This window comes from Halichoerus grypus, chromosome 9, assembly GCF_964656455.1.
Source record: "Halichoerus grypus chromosome 9, mHalGry1.hap1.1, whole genome shotgun sequence".
In the NCBI taxonomy this organism is placed as follows: Eukaryota; Metazoa; Chordata; class Mammalia; order Carnivora; family Phocidae; genus Halichoerus; species Halichoerus grypus.
Genome location: NC_135720.1, coordinates 132989838 through 133007833, shown reverse-complemented (window position 1 = coordinate 133007833; position 17996 = coordinate 132989838). Strand labels below are relative to the sequence as shown.

The 17996-nt window shown below is 39.3% G+C and overlaps 1 protein-coding gene across 3 annotated transcripts in view; it reads left to right on the top strand.

Moving 5' to 3' along the window:
* Positions 1-17996, top strand: part of DTNBP1 (dystrobrevin binding protein 1) — a 121975-nt gene that overhangs the window by 17756 nt on the left and 86223 nt on the right. For 2 of the 3 annotated variants that reach the window (XM_036087268.2, XM_036087285.2), the window contains exons 4-5: positions 333-393; positions 11118-11250. In XM_036087268.2, the coding sequence (XP_035943161.1) occupies positions 333-393; positions 11118-11250 (194 nt within the window). The remainder of the gene's footprint in view (positions 1-332; positions 394-11117; positions 11251-17996) is intronic. The other variant, XM_036087294.2, reaches the window with a different exon arrangement.

Genomic DNA, 17996 nt, shown 5'->3' with positions numbered 1-17996 from the left:
ATTATTAATTGGAATTCTATAGAATTCCCCCCTTCTCCCCCATTCATTTGTTCAGTTGTTTATTTAAATCACTATGAACTCGTGGATGTTTGTTTTAGCCCTTGAGTTATAACCCATCACTACCATTATTTATTTTGTCGCTCAGATTGTCCCAGGTTTGGCCATTGGAAGCCTCTTCAAGTTTCTCCTATGTCCTTGTGACATGTCCCCATTATTTTTGAGTTTTCTTTTTTTTTTCCTTAGGCCACCATAGGATGTTCCAGGTTCAGTTTTAGATGGTATTTTTTTTTAATGTGTGGTTTGCATTTTGAATTATTTTTTGCTTTTTTTAGGTATGAAGATACGTGGGCTGCACTTCACAGAAGAGCCAAGGAATGTGCAAGTGCTGGAGAGGTAAAGAACTGGCTAATCTTATACTTGTGGGAACAATATCTGTTTGCAGTGCTAAAGGCTAGTTTTTAAGGAATTACATTTGGGACTACATTAAAATATTTTACAGGATATCTGCAGTTGAATTTAGTAGTTGATTATGAAACTCCCTCAATTACATTTTTGTAATTTCTCTAAACTAAGTCTAAGATTAAAGAGTTTATGAGTTTTATTCTCAAGTCACAAGTAAATATCTGGCTCATCTAGGTATAATGTTTTGAATTTGAGATGCCTAAAATCATTAATTTGCTTAACAAATAAATGTAAATGTTTCAGGGGTCATCCTCAGTTCACTCAGAAGAACAAACTATTTTTTAGCAGTATGTGTAGAATGTATAATGAATAAAAGTGACTTGTAATTAAAAGTATTCGGTACATGTACTGAAAGCTTTATTAGCCAAGATCAAATACTCTGTGCTATTGATGTCAATCAGACTTACTTCTCTCTAAAAATACTTCTGTGATTCTGACTTTTAATTAATTTAAACTGACTTTCTTTATCACTTACCTAAATTAGTGAAGCTGTAACAGTTACATAGAGTAGAGTAATACATGTGATGAAAGTTAGACATTAGTGTTTCTCTTAGAAATTACTGAAAAGGGGGAATGAAAGTTTCTGGTAGTAAGGCAGACCAGGTACTTTGAAAAGCTCTGTAGCTATAAAACACTTAAATGCTGGATAGATTTTTTAAAAATTATTTAATACATTAGGCTCACAGAAACTAAGGGAGATCCTAAAGGGCCAAAAAAAAAAGAAGAAAAAAAAAGAACAGGGAACTGAAATCAGAGTGGTTTAAAAAGTCTTGTGGAAGCTGGGGTAAAATACTAAAATAAAAGCTTTCAGGATTTATGGAGAAAGGAGACTTTGTGGGGAACTGGATCTGAGTCTTCTGCACAGAGCTCTTGAATCTTTGAAGTAGCTGCATCCTTCAGTGAAAGGTAAAGGTAGGAAGGAAAAGCTCCCTGTCTATAAAAAGAGGCAACATGGAAACCTCTCTATCTTCATAACAACTTGGAATAAATACAGTCCCCTTTCTAGATTTATTACTGTCGCCTTGGCCTCATTTCAGTGTGGGGCTCAAATTTATACTTCCTGCACGACCGAGAATGAAAGGACCACAGGTGACTTTGTTCTTTGACACCCAGCAGAAACAAACACAAATGCTACATGGATAAAACTGTGTAAACCTGGGCCCCTCAGTATTTCTACAGATTAATTTTCTACCACCCCTCTAAAAAAAATTAGCAAACACACAAAGGAATATATTATCAAAAGTTTGAGAGGCACCAGAACCAAAGAGTAAAATTTAGACCTACAAAGGACATTAGGTATTGCACCATTGGATACAGACTATTAAATAGTGCAAATTAAATAATGCAAAGTCTTTTAAAACTTTTATAGAGATAAAAGATGGATTAAAAAATGAATAAGGAATAAGATTTTATCAGACATGACTTTAGAAATTCACTGACATTAAAAACCCCCCAAGGGTGTGCTTCAACAGCAATTATATACAAATGAAGAAAGAACATAGTGATGTAGACGGAATCTCTGAGATAAGTGGAAAATATGAAAGATGAGTTAATAGAGAATAGTTCTAGAAGATCTTCAGGTTGAACCAAATGAGATGACCAGTATTAGTCTAATTTTGATCTGTAAAGTTAGAGTTTCATATGGGTCAACTTATCTAATAAACATTCTAGAAAGAATGAGGGAAAGACAATGTAGGAGAAGATCAATATACAAAAGACAAATAGAATCACAAGGAAAAAAACAGATAAATCCATAATCAAAATGGGAGAATTTTAATACCTTCCTCTTAATTGAGAGGGGAAAAAAAAAACAGGTAAAATAAGTATGGATATAGGAGATTTAAATAATGTGATTAACAAACTTCACTGGATGGACAAATGTAGAATACCGTCCCAGCAAATATAAAATACAGTTTCCTTAAAGCGTATTTTTGGAACACGTAAAAATTGACCAGGTACTGAGGCATAAAGCAATCCTCAACAAGTTTCATGTAAGTGAAGTCATACAGAATATTCTCTGGTCTCACTGCAAATGAAGCTGAAAGTCAGTTCAGGAAAACAAGACTCCGTATGTTTGGAAATAAAAAATATTATGAATATTTATGGCTCAAAGAAGGAAAAGTATTGAAAAATTTAAGAATTGAAGGGAATGTAACCAGTTACCGCACAGAGCAAGATTAAGAGTTTATGAACAATTCTGACAAATTTGGAAAGTTAGATGAAATGGCAAAAATCCTAGAAATTTTTACCAAAACCAATTCTAGAAGCAATTCAAATCCTAAATAGTATTATGGTCACTAAAGAAATTGTAGTTAGTGATTAAAATTTTTTTTCTGCTTAAGAAAGCACCAGGTCTGCAGAGTTAGATAGGAGAGTACTATCAGACTTTCAGGGAATCCACCATTTCAGTGTTAGATAGACTTTTGCAGCAAATGAAAAAAGAGGAAACTGTGCCCAGCTCATAATGAAACCCAACAAGGGAAGTATGAGAAAGTGACATCGAAGTCCAGTCTCATTCATGAATATAGATATAAAAATTATAAACAAAATAAAGTCGTCATCTCTCACCTAACTTGTGTTATGTGTCAACCCCAAACCCTCAACCAACTTGCCTAAGTATATTTAAAACCAGCAAAATGTCTACACATGAGTAGTAATCTGTTAGGGTGGAAAGTGCTCAGGGCATAGTTTTCTGATTACCAAACCTTGAACGTTTATAATAAACAGTTGCTTATGTGCAGTAATGGGGCCCCTCAACACTAGCAACACGCAAGGCCTGCCTCTCCTTTATGGAGGTGCTCCTCATACTGTCTCGTGATTGTGATATGCTGACAATTGTATTTGAAATATAATTTGAGAATCTTCTTTCACATTGTTTTAAAATGTGTATCAAGCTTAAATATAAAGTTTTCTTATATAAATATTAGCCAGAACTTTGTATTGTTATGTGTATGTCCTGTGAGTGCTGGATGATAGAAGGCATTCTGCCAAGGAGACATTCTGCAGTGTATGGTTGTGTTGGCAAACCCAGCAGTGCATAAAAAACAAAATACTGTATACTAGATTTATTCCAGGATTGAAAAGTTGACATTAGAGATTTTTTTTTTTTTTTAAGAGAGAGAGAGAGTGGCGGGGGGTGGGGCAGAGAGAATCTTAGGCTCCATACCCAGCATAGAGCCTGACTCAGGGCTCAGTCTCATGACCCTGAGATCATGACCTGAGCCCAAATCAAGAGTCGGAACACTTAACTGACTGAGCCACCCAGGCACCCCAACCTTAGAGGTCTTTTAAATGCAATTGACCGCATTAACATATTAAAGGAGAAAAATATATGATCGTCAGACACAGAAAATACAGTGGACCAGTTGTACAACATAATATAATCAAATGTAGAAATTTAATAACATTAAGCATCTATTTAGAGTAAAATGATTTAGCAGGTTTTTGTAGAGGGTAACTTCTTTGTCCTGATATCTACCAAAACCTGCAGTATTTGACTTGCAGTGCATTGATCCCATATTCAACCATGTTACTAAATCCTCTTTTCTTTCTTTTCTTTCTTTTTTTAAGATTTTATTTTTCTACTTGAGAGAGAGGGGGAGAGAGCATGAGAAGAGGGGAGGGGCAGAGGGAGAGGGAGAAGCAGGCTCCCAGCTGAGTAGGGAGCCCGACTTGGAGCTCGATCCCAGGACCCCAGGATCATGACCTGAGCTGAAGGCAGACACTTAACCAGCTGAGCCACCCAGGAGCCCCTAAATCCTCTTTTCTAATAATTTGTATTTGGGTGTGGGAATTCTTTTGCGTAGATGGTAGGTTTTAATTTCTTCCCTCCCAACGTGTACAACTTCCATCTCTTCATCATGTCTTTGTACACTGGGTAGAACCTCCAGTATAATGTTGAATAAGAGTAGATGAAGAACTTGATTCACATTTTGGCTCCATCAGAGTTGAATGTGAAAGGGAAATTACATCTTTTGGGAAACAGTAGAAGACCTTTAAGACCTCAGAGTAGAGAAAGATTTCTTAAAGGAAGGCATTAAAAGCACCAGTCAAAAATATTAATAGTTTTTATCAGGGCTTCTACTCATTAAACGACACCACAAAAAAGTTAAGCAATTGATAAAACAGAGGACACAAGTGTTCAGAAAATATGAACAGCATATACAAACCAATAAAAAGAGGGCAGTAACCCAGTACAGAAGTGAGCAAAAGATATGACCCGGCATTTTACAGAAGAAAAAATAGGAGTGGCCAATAAACATGAAAATGTGCTTTAAGATGATTAGAAATCAAAGAAATACACGTTGAAACCACCAATTTATACTCGTTAGATTATCAGAAATTTAAGACTTGAGTTTCTGTGCAGATGGTCCTTATTTGCAGAGGACAGTTTTGGTTTCTTCCCTGGGAAGAAACCTGATGAGGAGCAACTAGAACCAGGGAGTTACGTCCATTGCCACAATTGCATTAGAAAACATATTGGTGGGGCACCTGGCTGGCTCTGTTAAGCGTCTGCCTTCGGCTCAGGTCATGATTCTAGGGTACTGGGATCGAGTCCCGCTTCGGGTTCCCTGCTCAGCAGGGAGCCTGCTTCTCCCTCTCCCTCTGCCTGCCACTCCCCCTACTCGTGCTCTCTCTCTCTCTCTGTCAAATAAAGAAAATCTTTTTTAAAATTAAAAAAAAAGAAAACACGCATTGGCATTAAGTAGGAGTTGAAGTTGGGGATACCTCTCCCACAGCAGCTGTGCTCCGGGGGGTATCTCTAGAGCATTGCCTCTCAAGCTTTCCCCTGATCATACTGGTGTGGCACATACTTCCTCTGGTAATGTTGCCAAGGTATTTATTGCATAGTACAGATGAGGCTACTTGAAGTCAGAGGTAGCTAGGCCGGGGCGGTCTGATGACCCCAGGTCCCGTTGAGCCGCTCTTGTCAGATGAGAGCCGTACCTCGGATGCATCTGTGAAACTTGCACTTGTGCACCAGGAGATTTGTACCACAATGTTTGAACAGGTTTTTTGAAACTTTCGACAGTCACACAGTCCATCTACGGAATAAATTAACAGTGTTATTCATAAAATCAAATACCATACAGCGGTGAAAATTAGTGAACTGCAACTGTGTGAATCAGCATGGGTGAGTCCCACAGTGTTCAATGAAGACCGTATCCTGTAGAGGAGCTTTAACAAATAATTCTTTTTTTTTTTTTTTTTTAAAGATTTTATTTATTTATGTGACAGACACAGCGAGAGAGGGAACACAAGCAGGGGGAGTGGGAGAGGGAGAAGCAGGCTTCCCGCAGAGCAGGGAGCCCGATGTGGGGCTCGATCCCAGGACCCTGGGATCATGACCTGAGCCGAAGGCAGACGCTTAACGACTGAGCCACCCAGGCGCCCCAACAAATAATTCTTTTGATTGTAAGAAGTATTTTATAATAAAATACATAGAAGAAAGAATTTCCTGTAAGATATGTTGTTGAGTTTATGCTATTTGGGGATCTTAAATTTATTGATAGAGTTATTTTAAGATCCACATCTGATCAAAAGTGCCTCTGTTGCTTTCCAGAAATACAGTACTCAGCTTTAAAATGAAAATTTAGGGACGCCTGGGTAGCACAGTTGGTTAAGCGTCTGACTCTTGGTTTCGGCTCAGGTTGTGATCTCAGGGTCCTGAGGTTGCTGCCTGTCAGATCAAGCCTGCATCGGGCTCCATGCTCAGCGTGGAATTTGCTTAAGACCCTCTTTCCCTCTCCCTCTCCTTCAGCCCCTTCCCCCAGCGTGCACATGCTGCTAGTGTGCCCACTCGCGAGTGCTTTCTCTCTCTCGTGTGTGCACACACACGTATGTGAATAAATCTTTTTAAAAAATTTTTGTTTTTTTGTTTAAATTCAATTAACATATAGTGTACTGATAGTTTCAGAGGTAGAGTTCAGCGATTCATCACTTGTATATAACACTGAGTGCTCATTACATCACATGCCCTCCTTAATGCCCGTCACCGAGTTACCCCATGCCCCCAACCCCTCCCCTCCAGCAGCCCTCAGTTTGTTTCCTATGATTAAGAGTCTTATGGTTTGTCTCCCTCTCTGATTTCATCTTGTTTTACTTTTTCCTCCCTTCCCCTACGATCCTCTGTTTTGTTTCTTAAATTCCACGTGAGTGAGATCATATGATAATTGTCTTTCTCTGACGTGTTTCACTTAGCATAATACCCTCTAGTTCCATCCACGTCATTGCAAATGGCAAGATTTCGAGGTTTTTCGATGGCTGCATAATATTCCATTGTATTTATATACCACATCTTTATCCGTTCATCTGTCAGTGGACATCTGGGCTCTTTCCATAGTTTGGCTATTGTGGACATTGCTGCTGTAAACACCAGGATGCATGTACCCCTTTGGATCACTACATTTGTATCTTTGGGGTAAACACCTAGTAGTGCAATTGCTGGGTCATAGGGTAGCTCTATTTTCAACTTTTTTAGGGACTTCCATACTGTTTTCCAGAGTGGCTGCACCAGCTTGCATTCCCACCACCAGTAGAGGAGGGTTCCCCTTTCTCTGCGTCCTCGCCAACATCTGTCGTTTCCTGATTTGTTAATTTTTGCCATTCTGACTGGCGTAAGGTGGTATCTCGTTGAGGTTTTGATTTGGATTTCCCTGATGCCAAGCGATGTTGAGCACTTTTTCATGTGTCTGTTGGCCATTTGGATGTCGTCTTTGCAGAAATGTCTGTTCATGTCTTCTGCCCATTTCTTGACTGGATTATTTGTTCTTTGGATGTTGAGTTTGGTAAGTTCTTTATAGATTTTGGATACAGCCCTTTATCTGATACGTCATTTGCAAATATCTTCTCCCATTCTGTCGGTTGTCTTTGGTTTTGTTGACTGTTTCCTTTGCTGTGCAAAAGCTATTTATCTCGATGAAGTCCCAGTAGTTCGTTTTTGCCTTTGTTTCCCTTGCCTTTGGAGATGTGTCTAGCAAGAAGTTACCGAGGCCGAGGTCATAGAGGTTGCTGCCTGTGTTCTCAAGGATTTTGATGAATTCCTGTCTCACATTTAGGTCTTTCATCCATTTTGAGTCTATTTTTGTGTATGGTGTAAGGAAATGGTCCAGTTTCATTCTTCTGCATGTGCCTGTCCCAATTTCCCCAGTACCACTCATTGAAGAGGCTTTTTTCCATTGTACATTCTTTCCTGCTTTGTTGAAGATGAGTTGACCATAGAGTTGAGGGTCCATTTCTGGGCTCTCTATTCTGTTCCATTGATCTATGTGTCTGTTTTTGTGCCAGTACCATACTGTCTTGATGATTGCAGCTTTGTAATAGAGCTTGAAGTCCAGAACTGTGATGCCTCCAGCTTTGGTTTTCTTTTTCAACTTTACTTTGGCTATTCAGGATCCTTTCTGGTCCCATACAAATTTTAGGATTATTTGTTCCAGCTCTGTGAAAAATGTTGATGGTATTTTGATAGGGATTGCATTGAATGTATAGATTGCTCTGGGTAGCATAGACATTTCAACAATATTTGTTCTTCCAATCCATGAACATGGAACATTTTTCCATTTCTTTTTTCTTCTTCAATTTCTTTGATGAGTGTTCTATAGTTTTCAGAGTACAGATCCTTTGCCTCTTTGGTTAAGTTTATTCCTAGGTATCTTACGGTGTTTGGTGCAATTGTAAATGGGATCAATTCCTTATTTCTCTTTCTTCTGTCTCATTGTTAGTGTATAGAAATGCAACTGATTTCTGTGCATTCATTTTATACCCTGCCACTTTGCTGAATTCCTGTATGAGTTCTAGCATTTAACTTAGTTTCTCTGTTGTTAGTTTCCCGTCTATAAAATGGCATGACAACACCTACCCTACTTACCATACGAAGTTGTTTGGAAATCACATGAAATTAAGTACCCCAAAGCATTGAACTGTTGAGTTTGGTATTCAGCTTATTTTGTCTTCATGCTCCTGCTGCAGTGTCCACCAGAAGGAATTTTGGAATGAAGCGCTATGGGTTTGTCTTAACTGCTTAAATTTGATTTCCTGGTGTTTGCTGGCTTCATTCACAATTGTTTATTTAGAGGCGGAAAAATTGGCCTTTTTGTGATAGATCATTTCTTATTAAGTAAAGTTTAAGTAAAGTGTTTTAGAACGTTTTTTTCTGCTAGCTTCTCACTTCTTCCTTTCACACGCCCCTGTAGCGCAATCCCTAGAATACTGATTGAGGGCCTGGACTTGAGTGTCAAATTCCGTGGGATTGATCTCAGTCCACTGTGGCCCTTGGGAAAGAGACATAACTTCATTACACCTTAGGGTCTTCATCTGTAAAATGGAGGTAGTAGAAGTGGTCTAAACAAGATAATATATATAAATTGCTTAGCACAGGGCTTGGCACATAGAAAATGCTCAAAATGTTTTTAGTATTGCATAATTATCGATAATGATTCTGAGAATACGTTCATTCTTTCATTCTTTTAAATAAAAATGGCATTTTTATTTAAATGTATTCTTTTATTTTTCTGTGTATGCTTCTTCTATCCTGTATTGAGAGTATAATTTTCAGTTTTGTGGAAGTCATGAACTAGATTGCAGTTGTTATAATACTGATATTGCACTTTAATTTTCAGTAAGAAATGGTTAATATCAAAAAATTGTTCTCGATTTTTTCAAATTAACCTAATTAACCAGGGTAGTTAAGATTTAACTGACTTTATAAAAAAAAATATATATCAGGAAAAATAGATTTTATTTATCCTCAATTCAGCCCTTGTGATATAGGAATTATTTTTTCTTTTTTAGAGTTTAAAAACTGAAGCTAAGAGAATTTGGGAGACTGCTGCGAGGCTATAAACACGAAGTGGGCAGGATTTGTTTTGTTTCATTCACCATTACATCTCCATAGCCTAAACAGTGCCTGGCAGACAGGGAGTGGTCAGTAGAAGTTTGTACAGATGAATTTTATGAATGCAGATCCTTGTGTCAAGCCTTAATTTCCTTATTATTGCACAGCTAGATATGTCAGCGTTGCTCAGCATTTCTTAAACTACTCTTAGGCATCTTTATAAAACTGGTTGGCAATAGGCGTTTTTAAGTATACAAAATTAATGAGCAGTGCAGCTTGAGTAAAGCTTGGTGTCACCTCTCCAGCTCAGCAGAAGCTTGTCCAGGAGAGGTGATGTGGTCTTCTCTCCAGTGTGGGCTGGAAAGCAGTGGGGAGGTGTGCGAACCAGGGGACACCGTAAGGAAACCAGGCGTATTTTAACCTCTCTGTCAGAGCTTAGTTCTTTTGTTGCCATGTTGGGAATTTCTAGAATATTAAAATGTAGAAACCGAAGCAATCTAGAACCACATACAAATAATTTTGCATCTAATTTTGGTATTTTTATTTCTCTAAAGTTCTTTGTTACCTTAGGGGGATTCAGTAAGAATTTGTTGTATTCAGGGGTGCCTAGGTGGCTCAGTCAGTTAAGCATCTGACTCTTGATTCTGGCTCAGGTCATGATCTCAGGGTCTTGGGATCAAGCCCTGCATGGGGCTCTGCGCTCATCAGGGAGTCTGCTTGTTCCTCTGCCCCTGCCCCCATGCTCGTGTGCGCACATGTGCACGCACTCTCTCACTCTCTCAAATAAATAAAATCTTTTTAAAAAGTCTTAAAAAAAGAATTTGTGGTATTCATGTTCTAACTCCAGAAAAATCTTAATCTTGGAATATGTAAAATAAGTCTTTTTTTTTTTTTTTAAACTTAACTGTGAACTCTGATTTACAGGTAAAATTCAAATGCATTTTCTTCTGTTATATAATGAATTTTGCAGTCTTTGTATTTATTGTACTGCTGTGGTTATCGTTCATAATTCTTGCTTATCATTGGTGGTGTTTTCAAAAGATGACCTCTCCCTGCTCCTTCTAAATCTTATTCTAAGCCCTTTCCCTCCCACCATGTTAAGACCAAAACAAAATTGTCTGGGAGAAACTGATGTCTGTCATTTTCTCTACAGTCTTCAGTAAAAGAAGTTAGCATTCCTTCAGGCCAGTCTAGTATATCACAGCCCTGCTATTAGGAGCCCTTTACAGCTGAATTCCTTCTTTGTTAACATAAGTGCTATTTTCCTTTTTTCCGGAATCCATCACTTGCCTTAATTCTTTCACGTACAAGTACTATTTACCTTACTTTATGCAGTGTGTTCCTGTTTAAATATAAATTGAATCGTATATATTCTACATGCGTTCAGTAACTTTTCTGTTCAAAAAAGTCCTTTTGTAAAGCAAATAATTACCTGGTAATTGTGGTTTGGGTTGTTTTTGTTTTCTTTTCAGTTGTTAGTGTTGGGTTTTTGATTTATTTTTTCTAGATTTGGATTTTCAAATACATGGTTTACTTAAAAACAGGGTATAGTTAGAAGTGATTTCTAAGGTCAGTTCTGAACTTTCTCTTATCTGAGTTAAGATGCAGTGAGACAAGCAGTAATTTGAGGTTTTCTGCCCTGAATGTTAAGTAGGTACTTTTCTAAGAAAGAAAACAACTCCAGTTTTCTCTGGGGTGTCCTGTTGTGGATACTCAGTAGAGGGGTTTTAAAGATAACAGTGAGTAACTCTCATTCTGCCGACTGTCATTTCCTTGTGCCTGAGATCTGTTTTTACCTTACCCTTGCTTCTCTGTGTTGCAGCTGGTGGACAGTGAGGTGGTTATGCTTTCAGCACACTGGGAAAAGAAGAGGACGAGCCTGGTCGAATTACAGGAGCAGCTCCAACAGCTTCCCGGCTTATTAGCAGATTTAGAATCCATGACAGCAAATCTGAGTGAGTTTTATGTTTGTATCTGTACATCACTTTTAGGAATGAGAAATTCAAAGTCCTCTAGGAATACATTAAATTCTTGGTTAATATGATTTTTTGGAAAAGAGTTACTTATAGTTAATTTCATGTCTGATTAACAGAGGATTGGACAGGAAATAGTTTTAAAGTATAGAAATTATTTCCAAAATATACCACTAACCTTTTCTGCCTCAGTTCAGCTCTGGAAACACAATTATAATTTGTTGGTTCTTAGAGTGACTCAGGGTTGTGTGTGTGACATTGGATCTCAGTTTAAAAGTATAAATATATAGGGGTGCCTGGGTGGCTCAGTTGGTTAAGCATCTGACTCTTGATCTTGATCTCAGGGTCATGAGTTTGAGCCCCACATTGGGCTCTATGCTGTGCGTGGAGCCTAATTTAAAAAAAAAAAAAAAGTACAAATATATAAAATAAAAGGGGTTATAGTGACTTTGTTCTGGTTGTAGAATGTACTCTGGAAGTTATTGCTTTAAAAATTAGGTCTGCTTAAAGCTTCATATCTTGAAATGTGTTTTTTTTCCCTCCTTGAACACTTGAGAGATGAAACAAATCCAGGTAAATCAGGGTGTGGAAGTTCATGTTTTTTTGTTTTCATTGGAATGAGTTATGCTGATATTCTTTATTTCTTGGGCTTATAGTCAAAAAATTCCCTTTTATGTTTGATAGTACCACATGATAGGATAATATCATGGCTCACTCTTTTCTGACCAAGCTTAAGATCTTAGTGACGTATCAGAGGTAGGAGTATCTACATGGGAGATAAACTTCCTGGGCCAGTAACCTGATTCAGTCTTATAAGTAGGAAGGTACGGGTACCTTATCATTTCTTTCTGTTTTTCAATATTACCCTTCTTAGGCAAAACCAAAATGATTTACAAAACTGGTAATTAGTAAATCATAAAACAGTTTTTTGTGTGTGTGGATGAAATGGACCTGAATGGTATTTGGGATGCTGTTGCTGATAACAGTAACTAACATTTACAGCACCTATCATATGTCAGAGACTGTGAGGTGCTTTACGAACATTATCTTTAATCCTCACATGAACCCTTTAAAAGTAGCTATTATCATCCCATTTTACAGCTCAGGAAAGTGAGGCTCAGAGAGACTGACCTGCTCAGGGTCACACAGTTAATAAGATGTGGATCCAGGATCCCAGTCACAGTGATGGTGTCCTGAGCGGGGAATGAGACAGGATGGCAACTGTCAGTAGTCTCATGAACTGTATGCTCTTTTTTTTTTTTTTTAAGATTTATTTTATTATTTATTTGAGAGAGAGAGAGCATGAGTGGGAGGGGCAGAGGAAGAGGGAGAAAGAATCTCAAACTGAGCACGGAGCCCAATGCAGGACCTGAGATCACCACCTGAGCCGAAATCAAGAATTGGACACTTACCAGACCGTGCCACCCAGGTGCCCCTCATGAACCGTATTCTGAGAGCCGTGGTTACCTTCTGTATCAGTGTTTTGTTATTTCTGAAAGCGGGGCATGAAAAAGAGATCCTGGGTCTTCAGAGAAATGTAAAGTAGCTGTGATTGTCCTCTGCCCCACTTCCCTCTTGTGGGTATAGTAATGATCCTTGTCCAGCCTTTGATAGCTAACTAGAGAAAGAGCCTCTGAGACGTTTGGGATTTTCTTTTTAGCCACTTTATTTTGGCTTATCTTCCTGCATCTGTCTGAGTCATTTGCTTTAAATTGGTTGTGTATTTCTTTGCAGATAGGAAAACCTCCCTTCTTTTTTTCCTAGCTGGGAGTAAACTCTGTTGATAGATGTTCTTTGTTTGATACCACTTTCCTGAGTAAATGCATTTTGCTACAATTCTAATTATTCTCCTAGGTAATTCTGCTTGGGAAATGCAGTTTATATAAGTCTTCCTTAACATAGAATGTACAGGCCTCAGATATTGTGGGTTTGGTTCCAGACCACTGCCGTAAAGCAGATACTGCAGTCAAGTGAGTCAAAGGAATTTTTTGGTTTCCCAGCTTTTATAAAAGTTATGTTTATACTATACTGTAGTCTGTTAAGTGTGTAATGGCATATGTCTAGAAAAATTATGTACCTTAATTAAAAAATACGTCATTGCTGGGGCGCCCGGGTGGCGCAGTCAGTTGGGTGTCCGACTCTTGGTTTCAGCTCAGGGTCCTGGGATCGAACCCTGCATCGGGCTCTGTGCTCAGTGTGGAGTCTGCTTGACATTTTCTCTCCCTCTCCCTCTGCCCTTCCCTCTCGTGCTCTCACGCACTCTCTTTCTCTAACATAAATAAATATTTTAAAAAAATACTTCATTGCTGAACAATGCTAACCATCATCTGAGTTTCCAGCAAGTGGCGATCTTTCTGCTGGCAGAGAGTCTTGCATCCATGTTCCCGGCTGCTGACTGATCAGGGTGCTGGCTGCTGAAGGTGGGGTGGCTGTGGCACGTTCTTAAAATAAGACAGTAATGAAGTTTGCTTCATCCATTGACTCTGACTTTCATGAATGATTTCCCTGTAGCTTGTGATGCTGTTTGATAGCATTTTACCCACAGTAGAACTTCTTTCAGAATTGGGGTCCATCCTCTCAGACCCTGCTGCTGCTTGATCAACTAAGTTTATGTAATATTCTGAATCCTTCATTGTCATTCCAACAGTCTTTGCAGCATCATCACCAGGAGAAGCTTCCGTCTCCAGAAACCACTTTCTTTGTTCATGCATAACAAGCCTCTCCTCACGAGGTTTGATCATGAGATGGCAGCAGCTCAGTCCCATCTTCAGCCTCCACCTCTAACTCTAGTTCTTTTGCTGTTTCCACCACATCTGCAGTGACTTCCTCCACTGACGTCCTGAATCCCTCAGTCATCCATGAGGGTAGGAATCGACTTCTTCCAAACTCCTGTTCATGTTGATATTTTGACCTCTTCCCACGAATCATGAATGTTCTTAGTGGAATCTAGAATGGTGAGTTCTTTCTGGAAGACTTCCAATTTGCTTTGCCCAGATACACCAGAGGAATCACTATCTTTGGCAACTCTAGCCGTACAAAATGTATTTCTTAAATAATAAGACTTGAAATTTGAAATGACTCCTTGATCCACAGGCTGCAAAATGGATGTTGTGTCAGCAGGGATGAAAACAACATATATCTTGCTGTCCATCTCCACCAGCTCTTGGGAGACCGGGTGCATTGTCAGTGAGCAGTCATATTTTGAAAGGAATCTTTTTCTCCTGAGCAGTAGGTCTCGACAGTGGGCTTAAAATATTCAGCAAACCACGTTGTAAACAGATGTGCTGTCATCTAGGCTTTGTCGTTCCGTTTAGAGAGCACAGGCAGAGTAGATCTAGCATCATTCTTAAGGGCCTGAGGATTTTCGGAAAGGTGAATGAGCATTGGCTTCAGCTTCAAGTCAGCAGCTGCTTTGGCCCCTAACAGGAGAGTCAGCCTGTGCTTTGAAGGCCGGCATTGACTTCTCCTCTCCAGCTGTCGAAGTCCTGGATGGCATCTTCTTCCAAAAGAAGGCTGCTTCATCTACATTGAAAATCTGTTGTTATTTGCAGCCACCTTCATTAACTCTCCCAGCTCGATCTTCTGGAGAACTTGCTGCAGCTTCTCCAACAGCACTTGCTGCTTCACCTGGCACTTGGTGTTACAGAGATGGTTTCTTTCCTTAAACCTCACGAACCAACCTCTGCCAGCCGAATTTCCTTCACAGAACTGAAGAGAGTCAGGGCCTGGCTCTGGATTAGACTTTGGCTTAAAGGAATGTTGTGGCTGGTTTGATCTTTGGTCCAGACTGCTCAGACTTTCTCCATGTTGGCAATATGACTGTTTTGCTTTCTTGTCATTCATGGGATCATTAGAGTAGTACTTTTCATTCCCTTCAAGAACTTTCTCTTTGCATTCACAACTTGGCTAACTGCTTGGTACAAAAGGCCTAGCTTTCAACCTGTCTCAGCTTTTGACATGCCTTCCTCACCGAGCTTAATCATTTCCAGCTTTTGATTTAAAGTGAGAGATGTGTGACTCTTCCTCTCACTTAAACACTTAGAGGCCATTGTACAGTTATTGTGGCCTCATTTCAGTATTGTTGTGTCTCAGGGACCAGGGAGGCTCCGGGAGAGGGAGAGAGATGGGGGAACGGCCCATTGGTAGAGTCAGAACACACACAGTATTTATCAGTTAAGTTCTCTATCTTTTATGGGTGTGGTTCATGGCGTCTCAGAACAATGACAGTAGTAACATCAAAGACTGCTGATCACAGATCACCACAGTAATAACAAAGTTTGAATTATCGCGAGAATCACCAAAATGTGATATAGAGCTATGCAGTGAGCAAATGCTGTTGGAAAAATGGTACCAATAAACTTGCCCAGTGCAGGGTGGCCACAAACTTTGGATTTGTAAAAAACACAGTATCTGCAAAGCACAGTAAAACGAGGTGCTTGTACTGAGCTCTTTTTGAAGAGTGAATTTTGTTTGCTTAAAAGATACCTCTAAAATCTAGGTGGTTTTCATATATATTGCCAGTCTGAATTACCATTAGCAGTTGAAATACACGCTACCTTTGGTTTTCACTGTATTGCTGTTATTTGTTTGATATTTATACTTAGTAATGAATGACTAACTGTAGAACAGATAGTCAAAACTGGAAGTGTGAAGGCCTCGTATCTGTTGACTTAGAGTAAGCCCCATAGAGAGGTGTTTTCAAATTGAGGCTTTTAGGTAAGCAACTTAAACGTCTTGGACCGGGTGCTGATATTCTTTACAATAGGAAAATATTTTAAAGCCAGATTTGGTGGGGTAGGTTATATAAACATATATCTATATCATGAATGTAGTGTATGAATTCATTTTTTTATTATTATGTTCAGTTAGCCACAGTATAGTACATCATTAGTTTTTGATGTAGTGTCAGTGATGCATTAGTTACGTATAACACCCAGTGCACATCACAACGTGTGCCCTCCTTAATACCCATCACCCTATTACCCCCTCCCCCCACTCCCCTCCCTTCTGAGACCCTCAGTTCATTTCCTGGGGTCCATAGTCTCTCATGGTACATCTCCCTCTCTGATTTCTCCCCCTTCAGCTTTCCCTCCCTTCCCCTGTGGTCCTCCCTGCTATTCCTTATGTTCCACATATCAGTGAGATCATATGAAATTGTCTTTCTCTGCTTTACTTCACTTAGCATAATCCCCTCCAGTTCCATCCATGTCGATTGCAAATGGTGGGTATTCATCTTTTCTGATGGCTGAATAATATTCCGTTGTGTATATGGACCACATCTTCTTTATCCATTCATCTGTTGAAGGGCATCTCGGCTCCGTCCACAGTTTGGCTATTGCGGACATTGCTGCTATGAACACTGGGGTGCATGTGGCCTTTCTTTTCACTACATCTGTATCTTTGGGGTAAATACCCAATAGTACAATTGCTGGGTCATAGGGTAGCTCCATTTTCAACATCTTGAGGAACCTCCATACTGTTTTCCAGAGTGGCTGTACCAGCTTGCATTCCCACCAGCAGTGTAAGAGGGTTCCCCTTTCTCCACATCCTCGCCAACATTTGTTGTTTCCTGTTTTGTTAATTTTTGCCATTCTAACTGGTGTAAGGTGGTATCTCATTGTGGTTTTGATTTGTATTTCCCTGATGGCTAATGATGTTGAGCATTTTTTCATGTCTGTTAGCCATTTGTATGTCTTCTTTGGAGAAGTGTCTGTTCATGTGTTCTGCCCATTTTTTGACTGGGTTATTTGTTTCTTGAGTGTTGAGTTTGAGAAGTTCTTTATAGATCTTGGATATCAGCCCTTTGAGTTTATGTATCATTCCTAGATATTGGAACCAGTGTCTTAAATGTTTGCTCATATACTACTGGATTCTTTTATTTTTTGGTGGCCTCAAAATATCTCTTACCACCTTAATACTTTGACGTAATATTAAGGCTTAGTCAAGCAATAATTTAAAAAATTTTAAAAACTAGGAAGTAGTAACTGACCTGTATATAGTCACAGGATTTTCTTAACTTCTTTGAACTTTGTGCTCTTTCCCTGTCAGATCTGATACCATATCCAGTCAATTTCACCATCTTCCGGGCTGCGCGTCCTTTTTAGTCTTGCTCTGCCCTCTACACTATCTGTCCTTATTACAGAGTAAAGGACTTACGTGATGTGAGCAATCTGAACCTTTGATGATGCTTTTAGATGCCTTATCCTATGGCTTAATAAATATGACTCCTGATTACATGATCCCCCAGGAATTGTGAAGTAAGACTGGATAATCCCTTCATTTTTTTTTTTTTTTTCAAATGGAGTGTGATCCATTCATCTTACATTAAGCCTGTGTAATAGATAATTACTGGTAGTTTGACGTTTAAAAAAAATGATGAAGATATGCTGGGAACTGGAGAATAAGGGCTGTGGACTCCTCTCATATCTGGGTTTGGATCCCAGTTCCACAACTTCCTGTGAGACCCCATGCAGGCTTCTTGACCGCTCCAAGCTTGTTTCTTTGCAGAAAGAGGATGAGAGTTCCTGGCGCAGAGGGTAGTTGGAGGGTTGAACGAGATGACAGATGTAAGGAGAGCACTCAGCTCGGTGCTTAGTACCTAATGAGACATCTACCGTGTGCCATGGGGCTCTTTGTAGGCTTGGGGACTACAACACTGAACAGGACTGGGTACCTGCCATCAAGATGCCGACGTTCTAGTGGAAGTCTCTCTAGCCTTTGCAAATTTA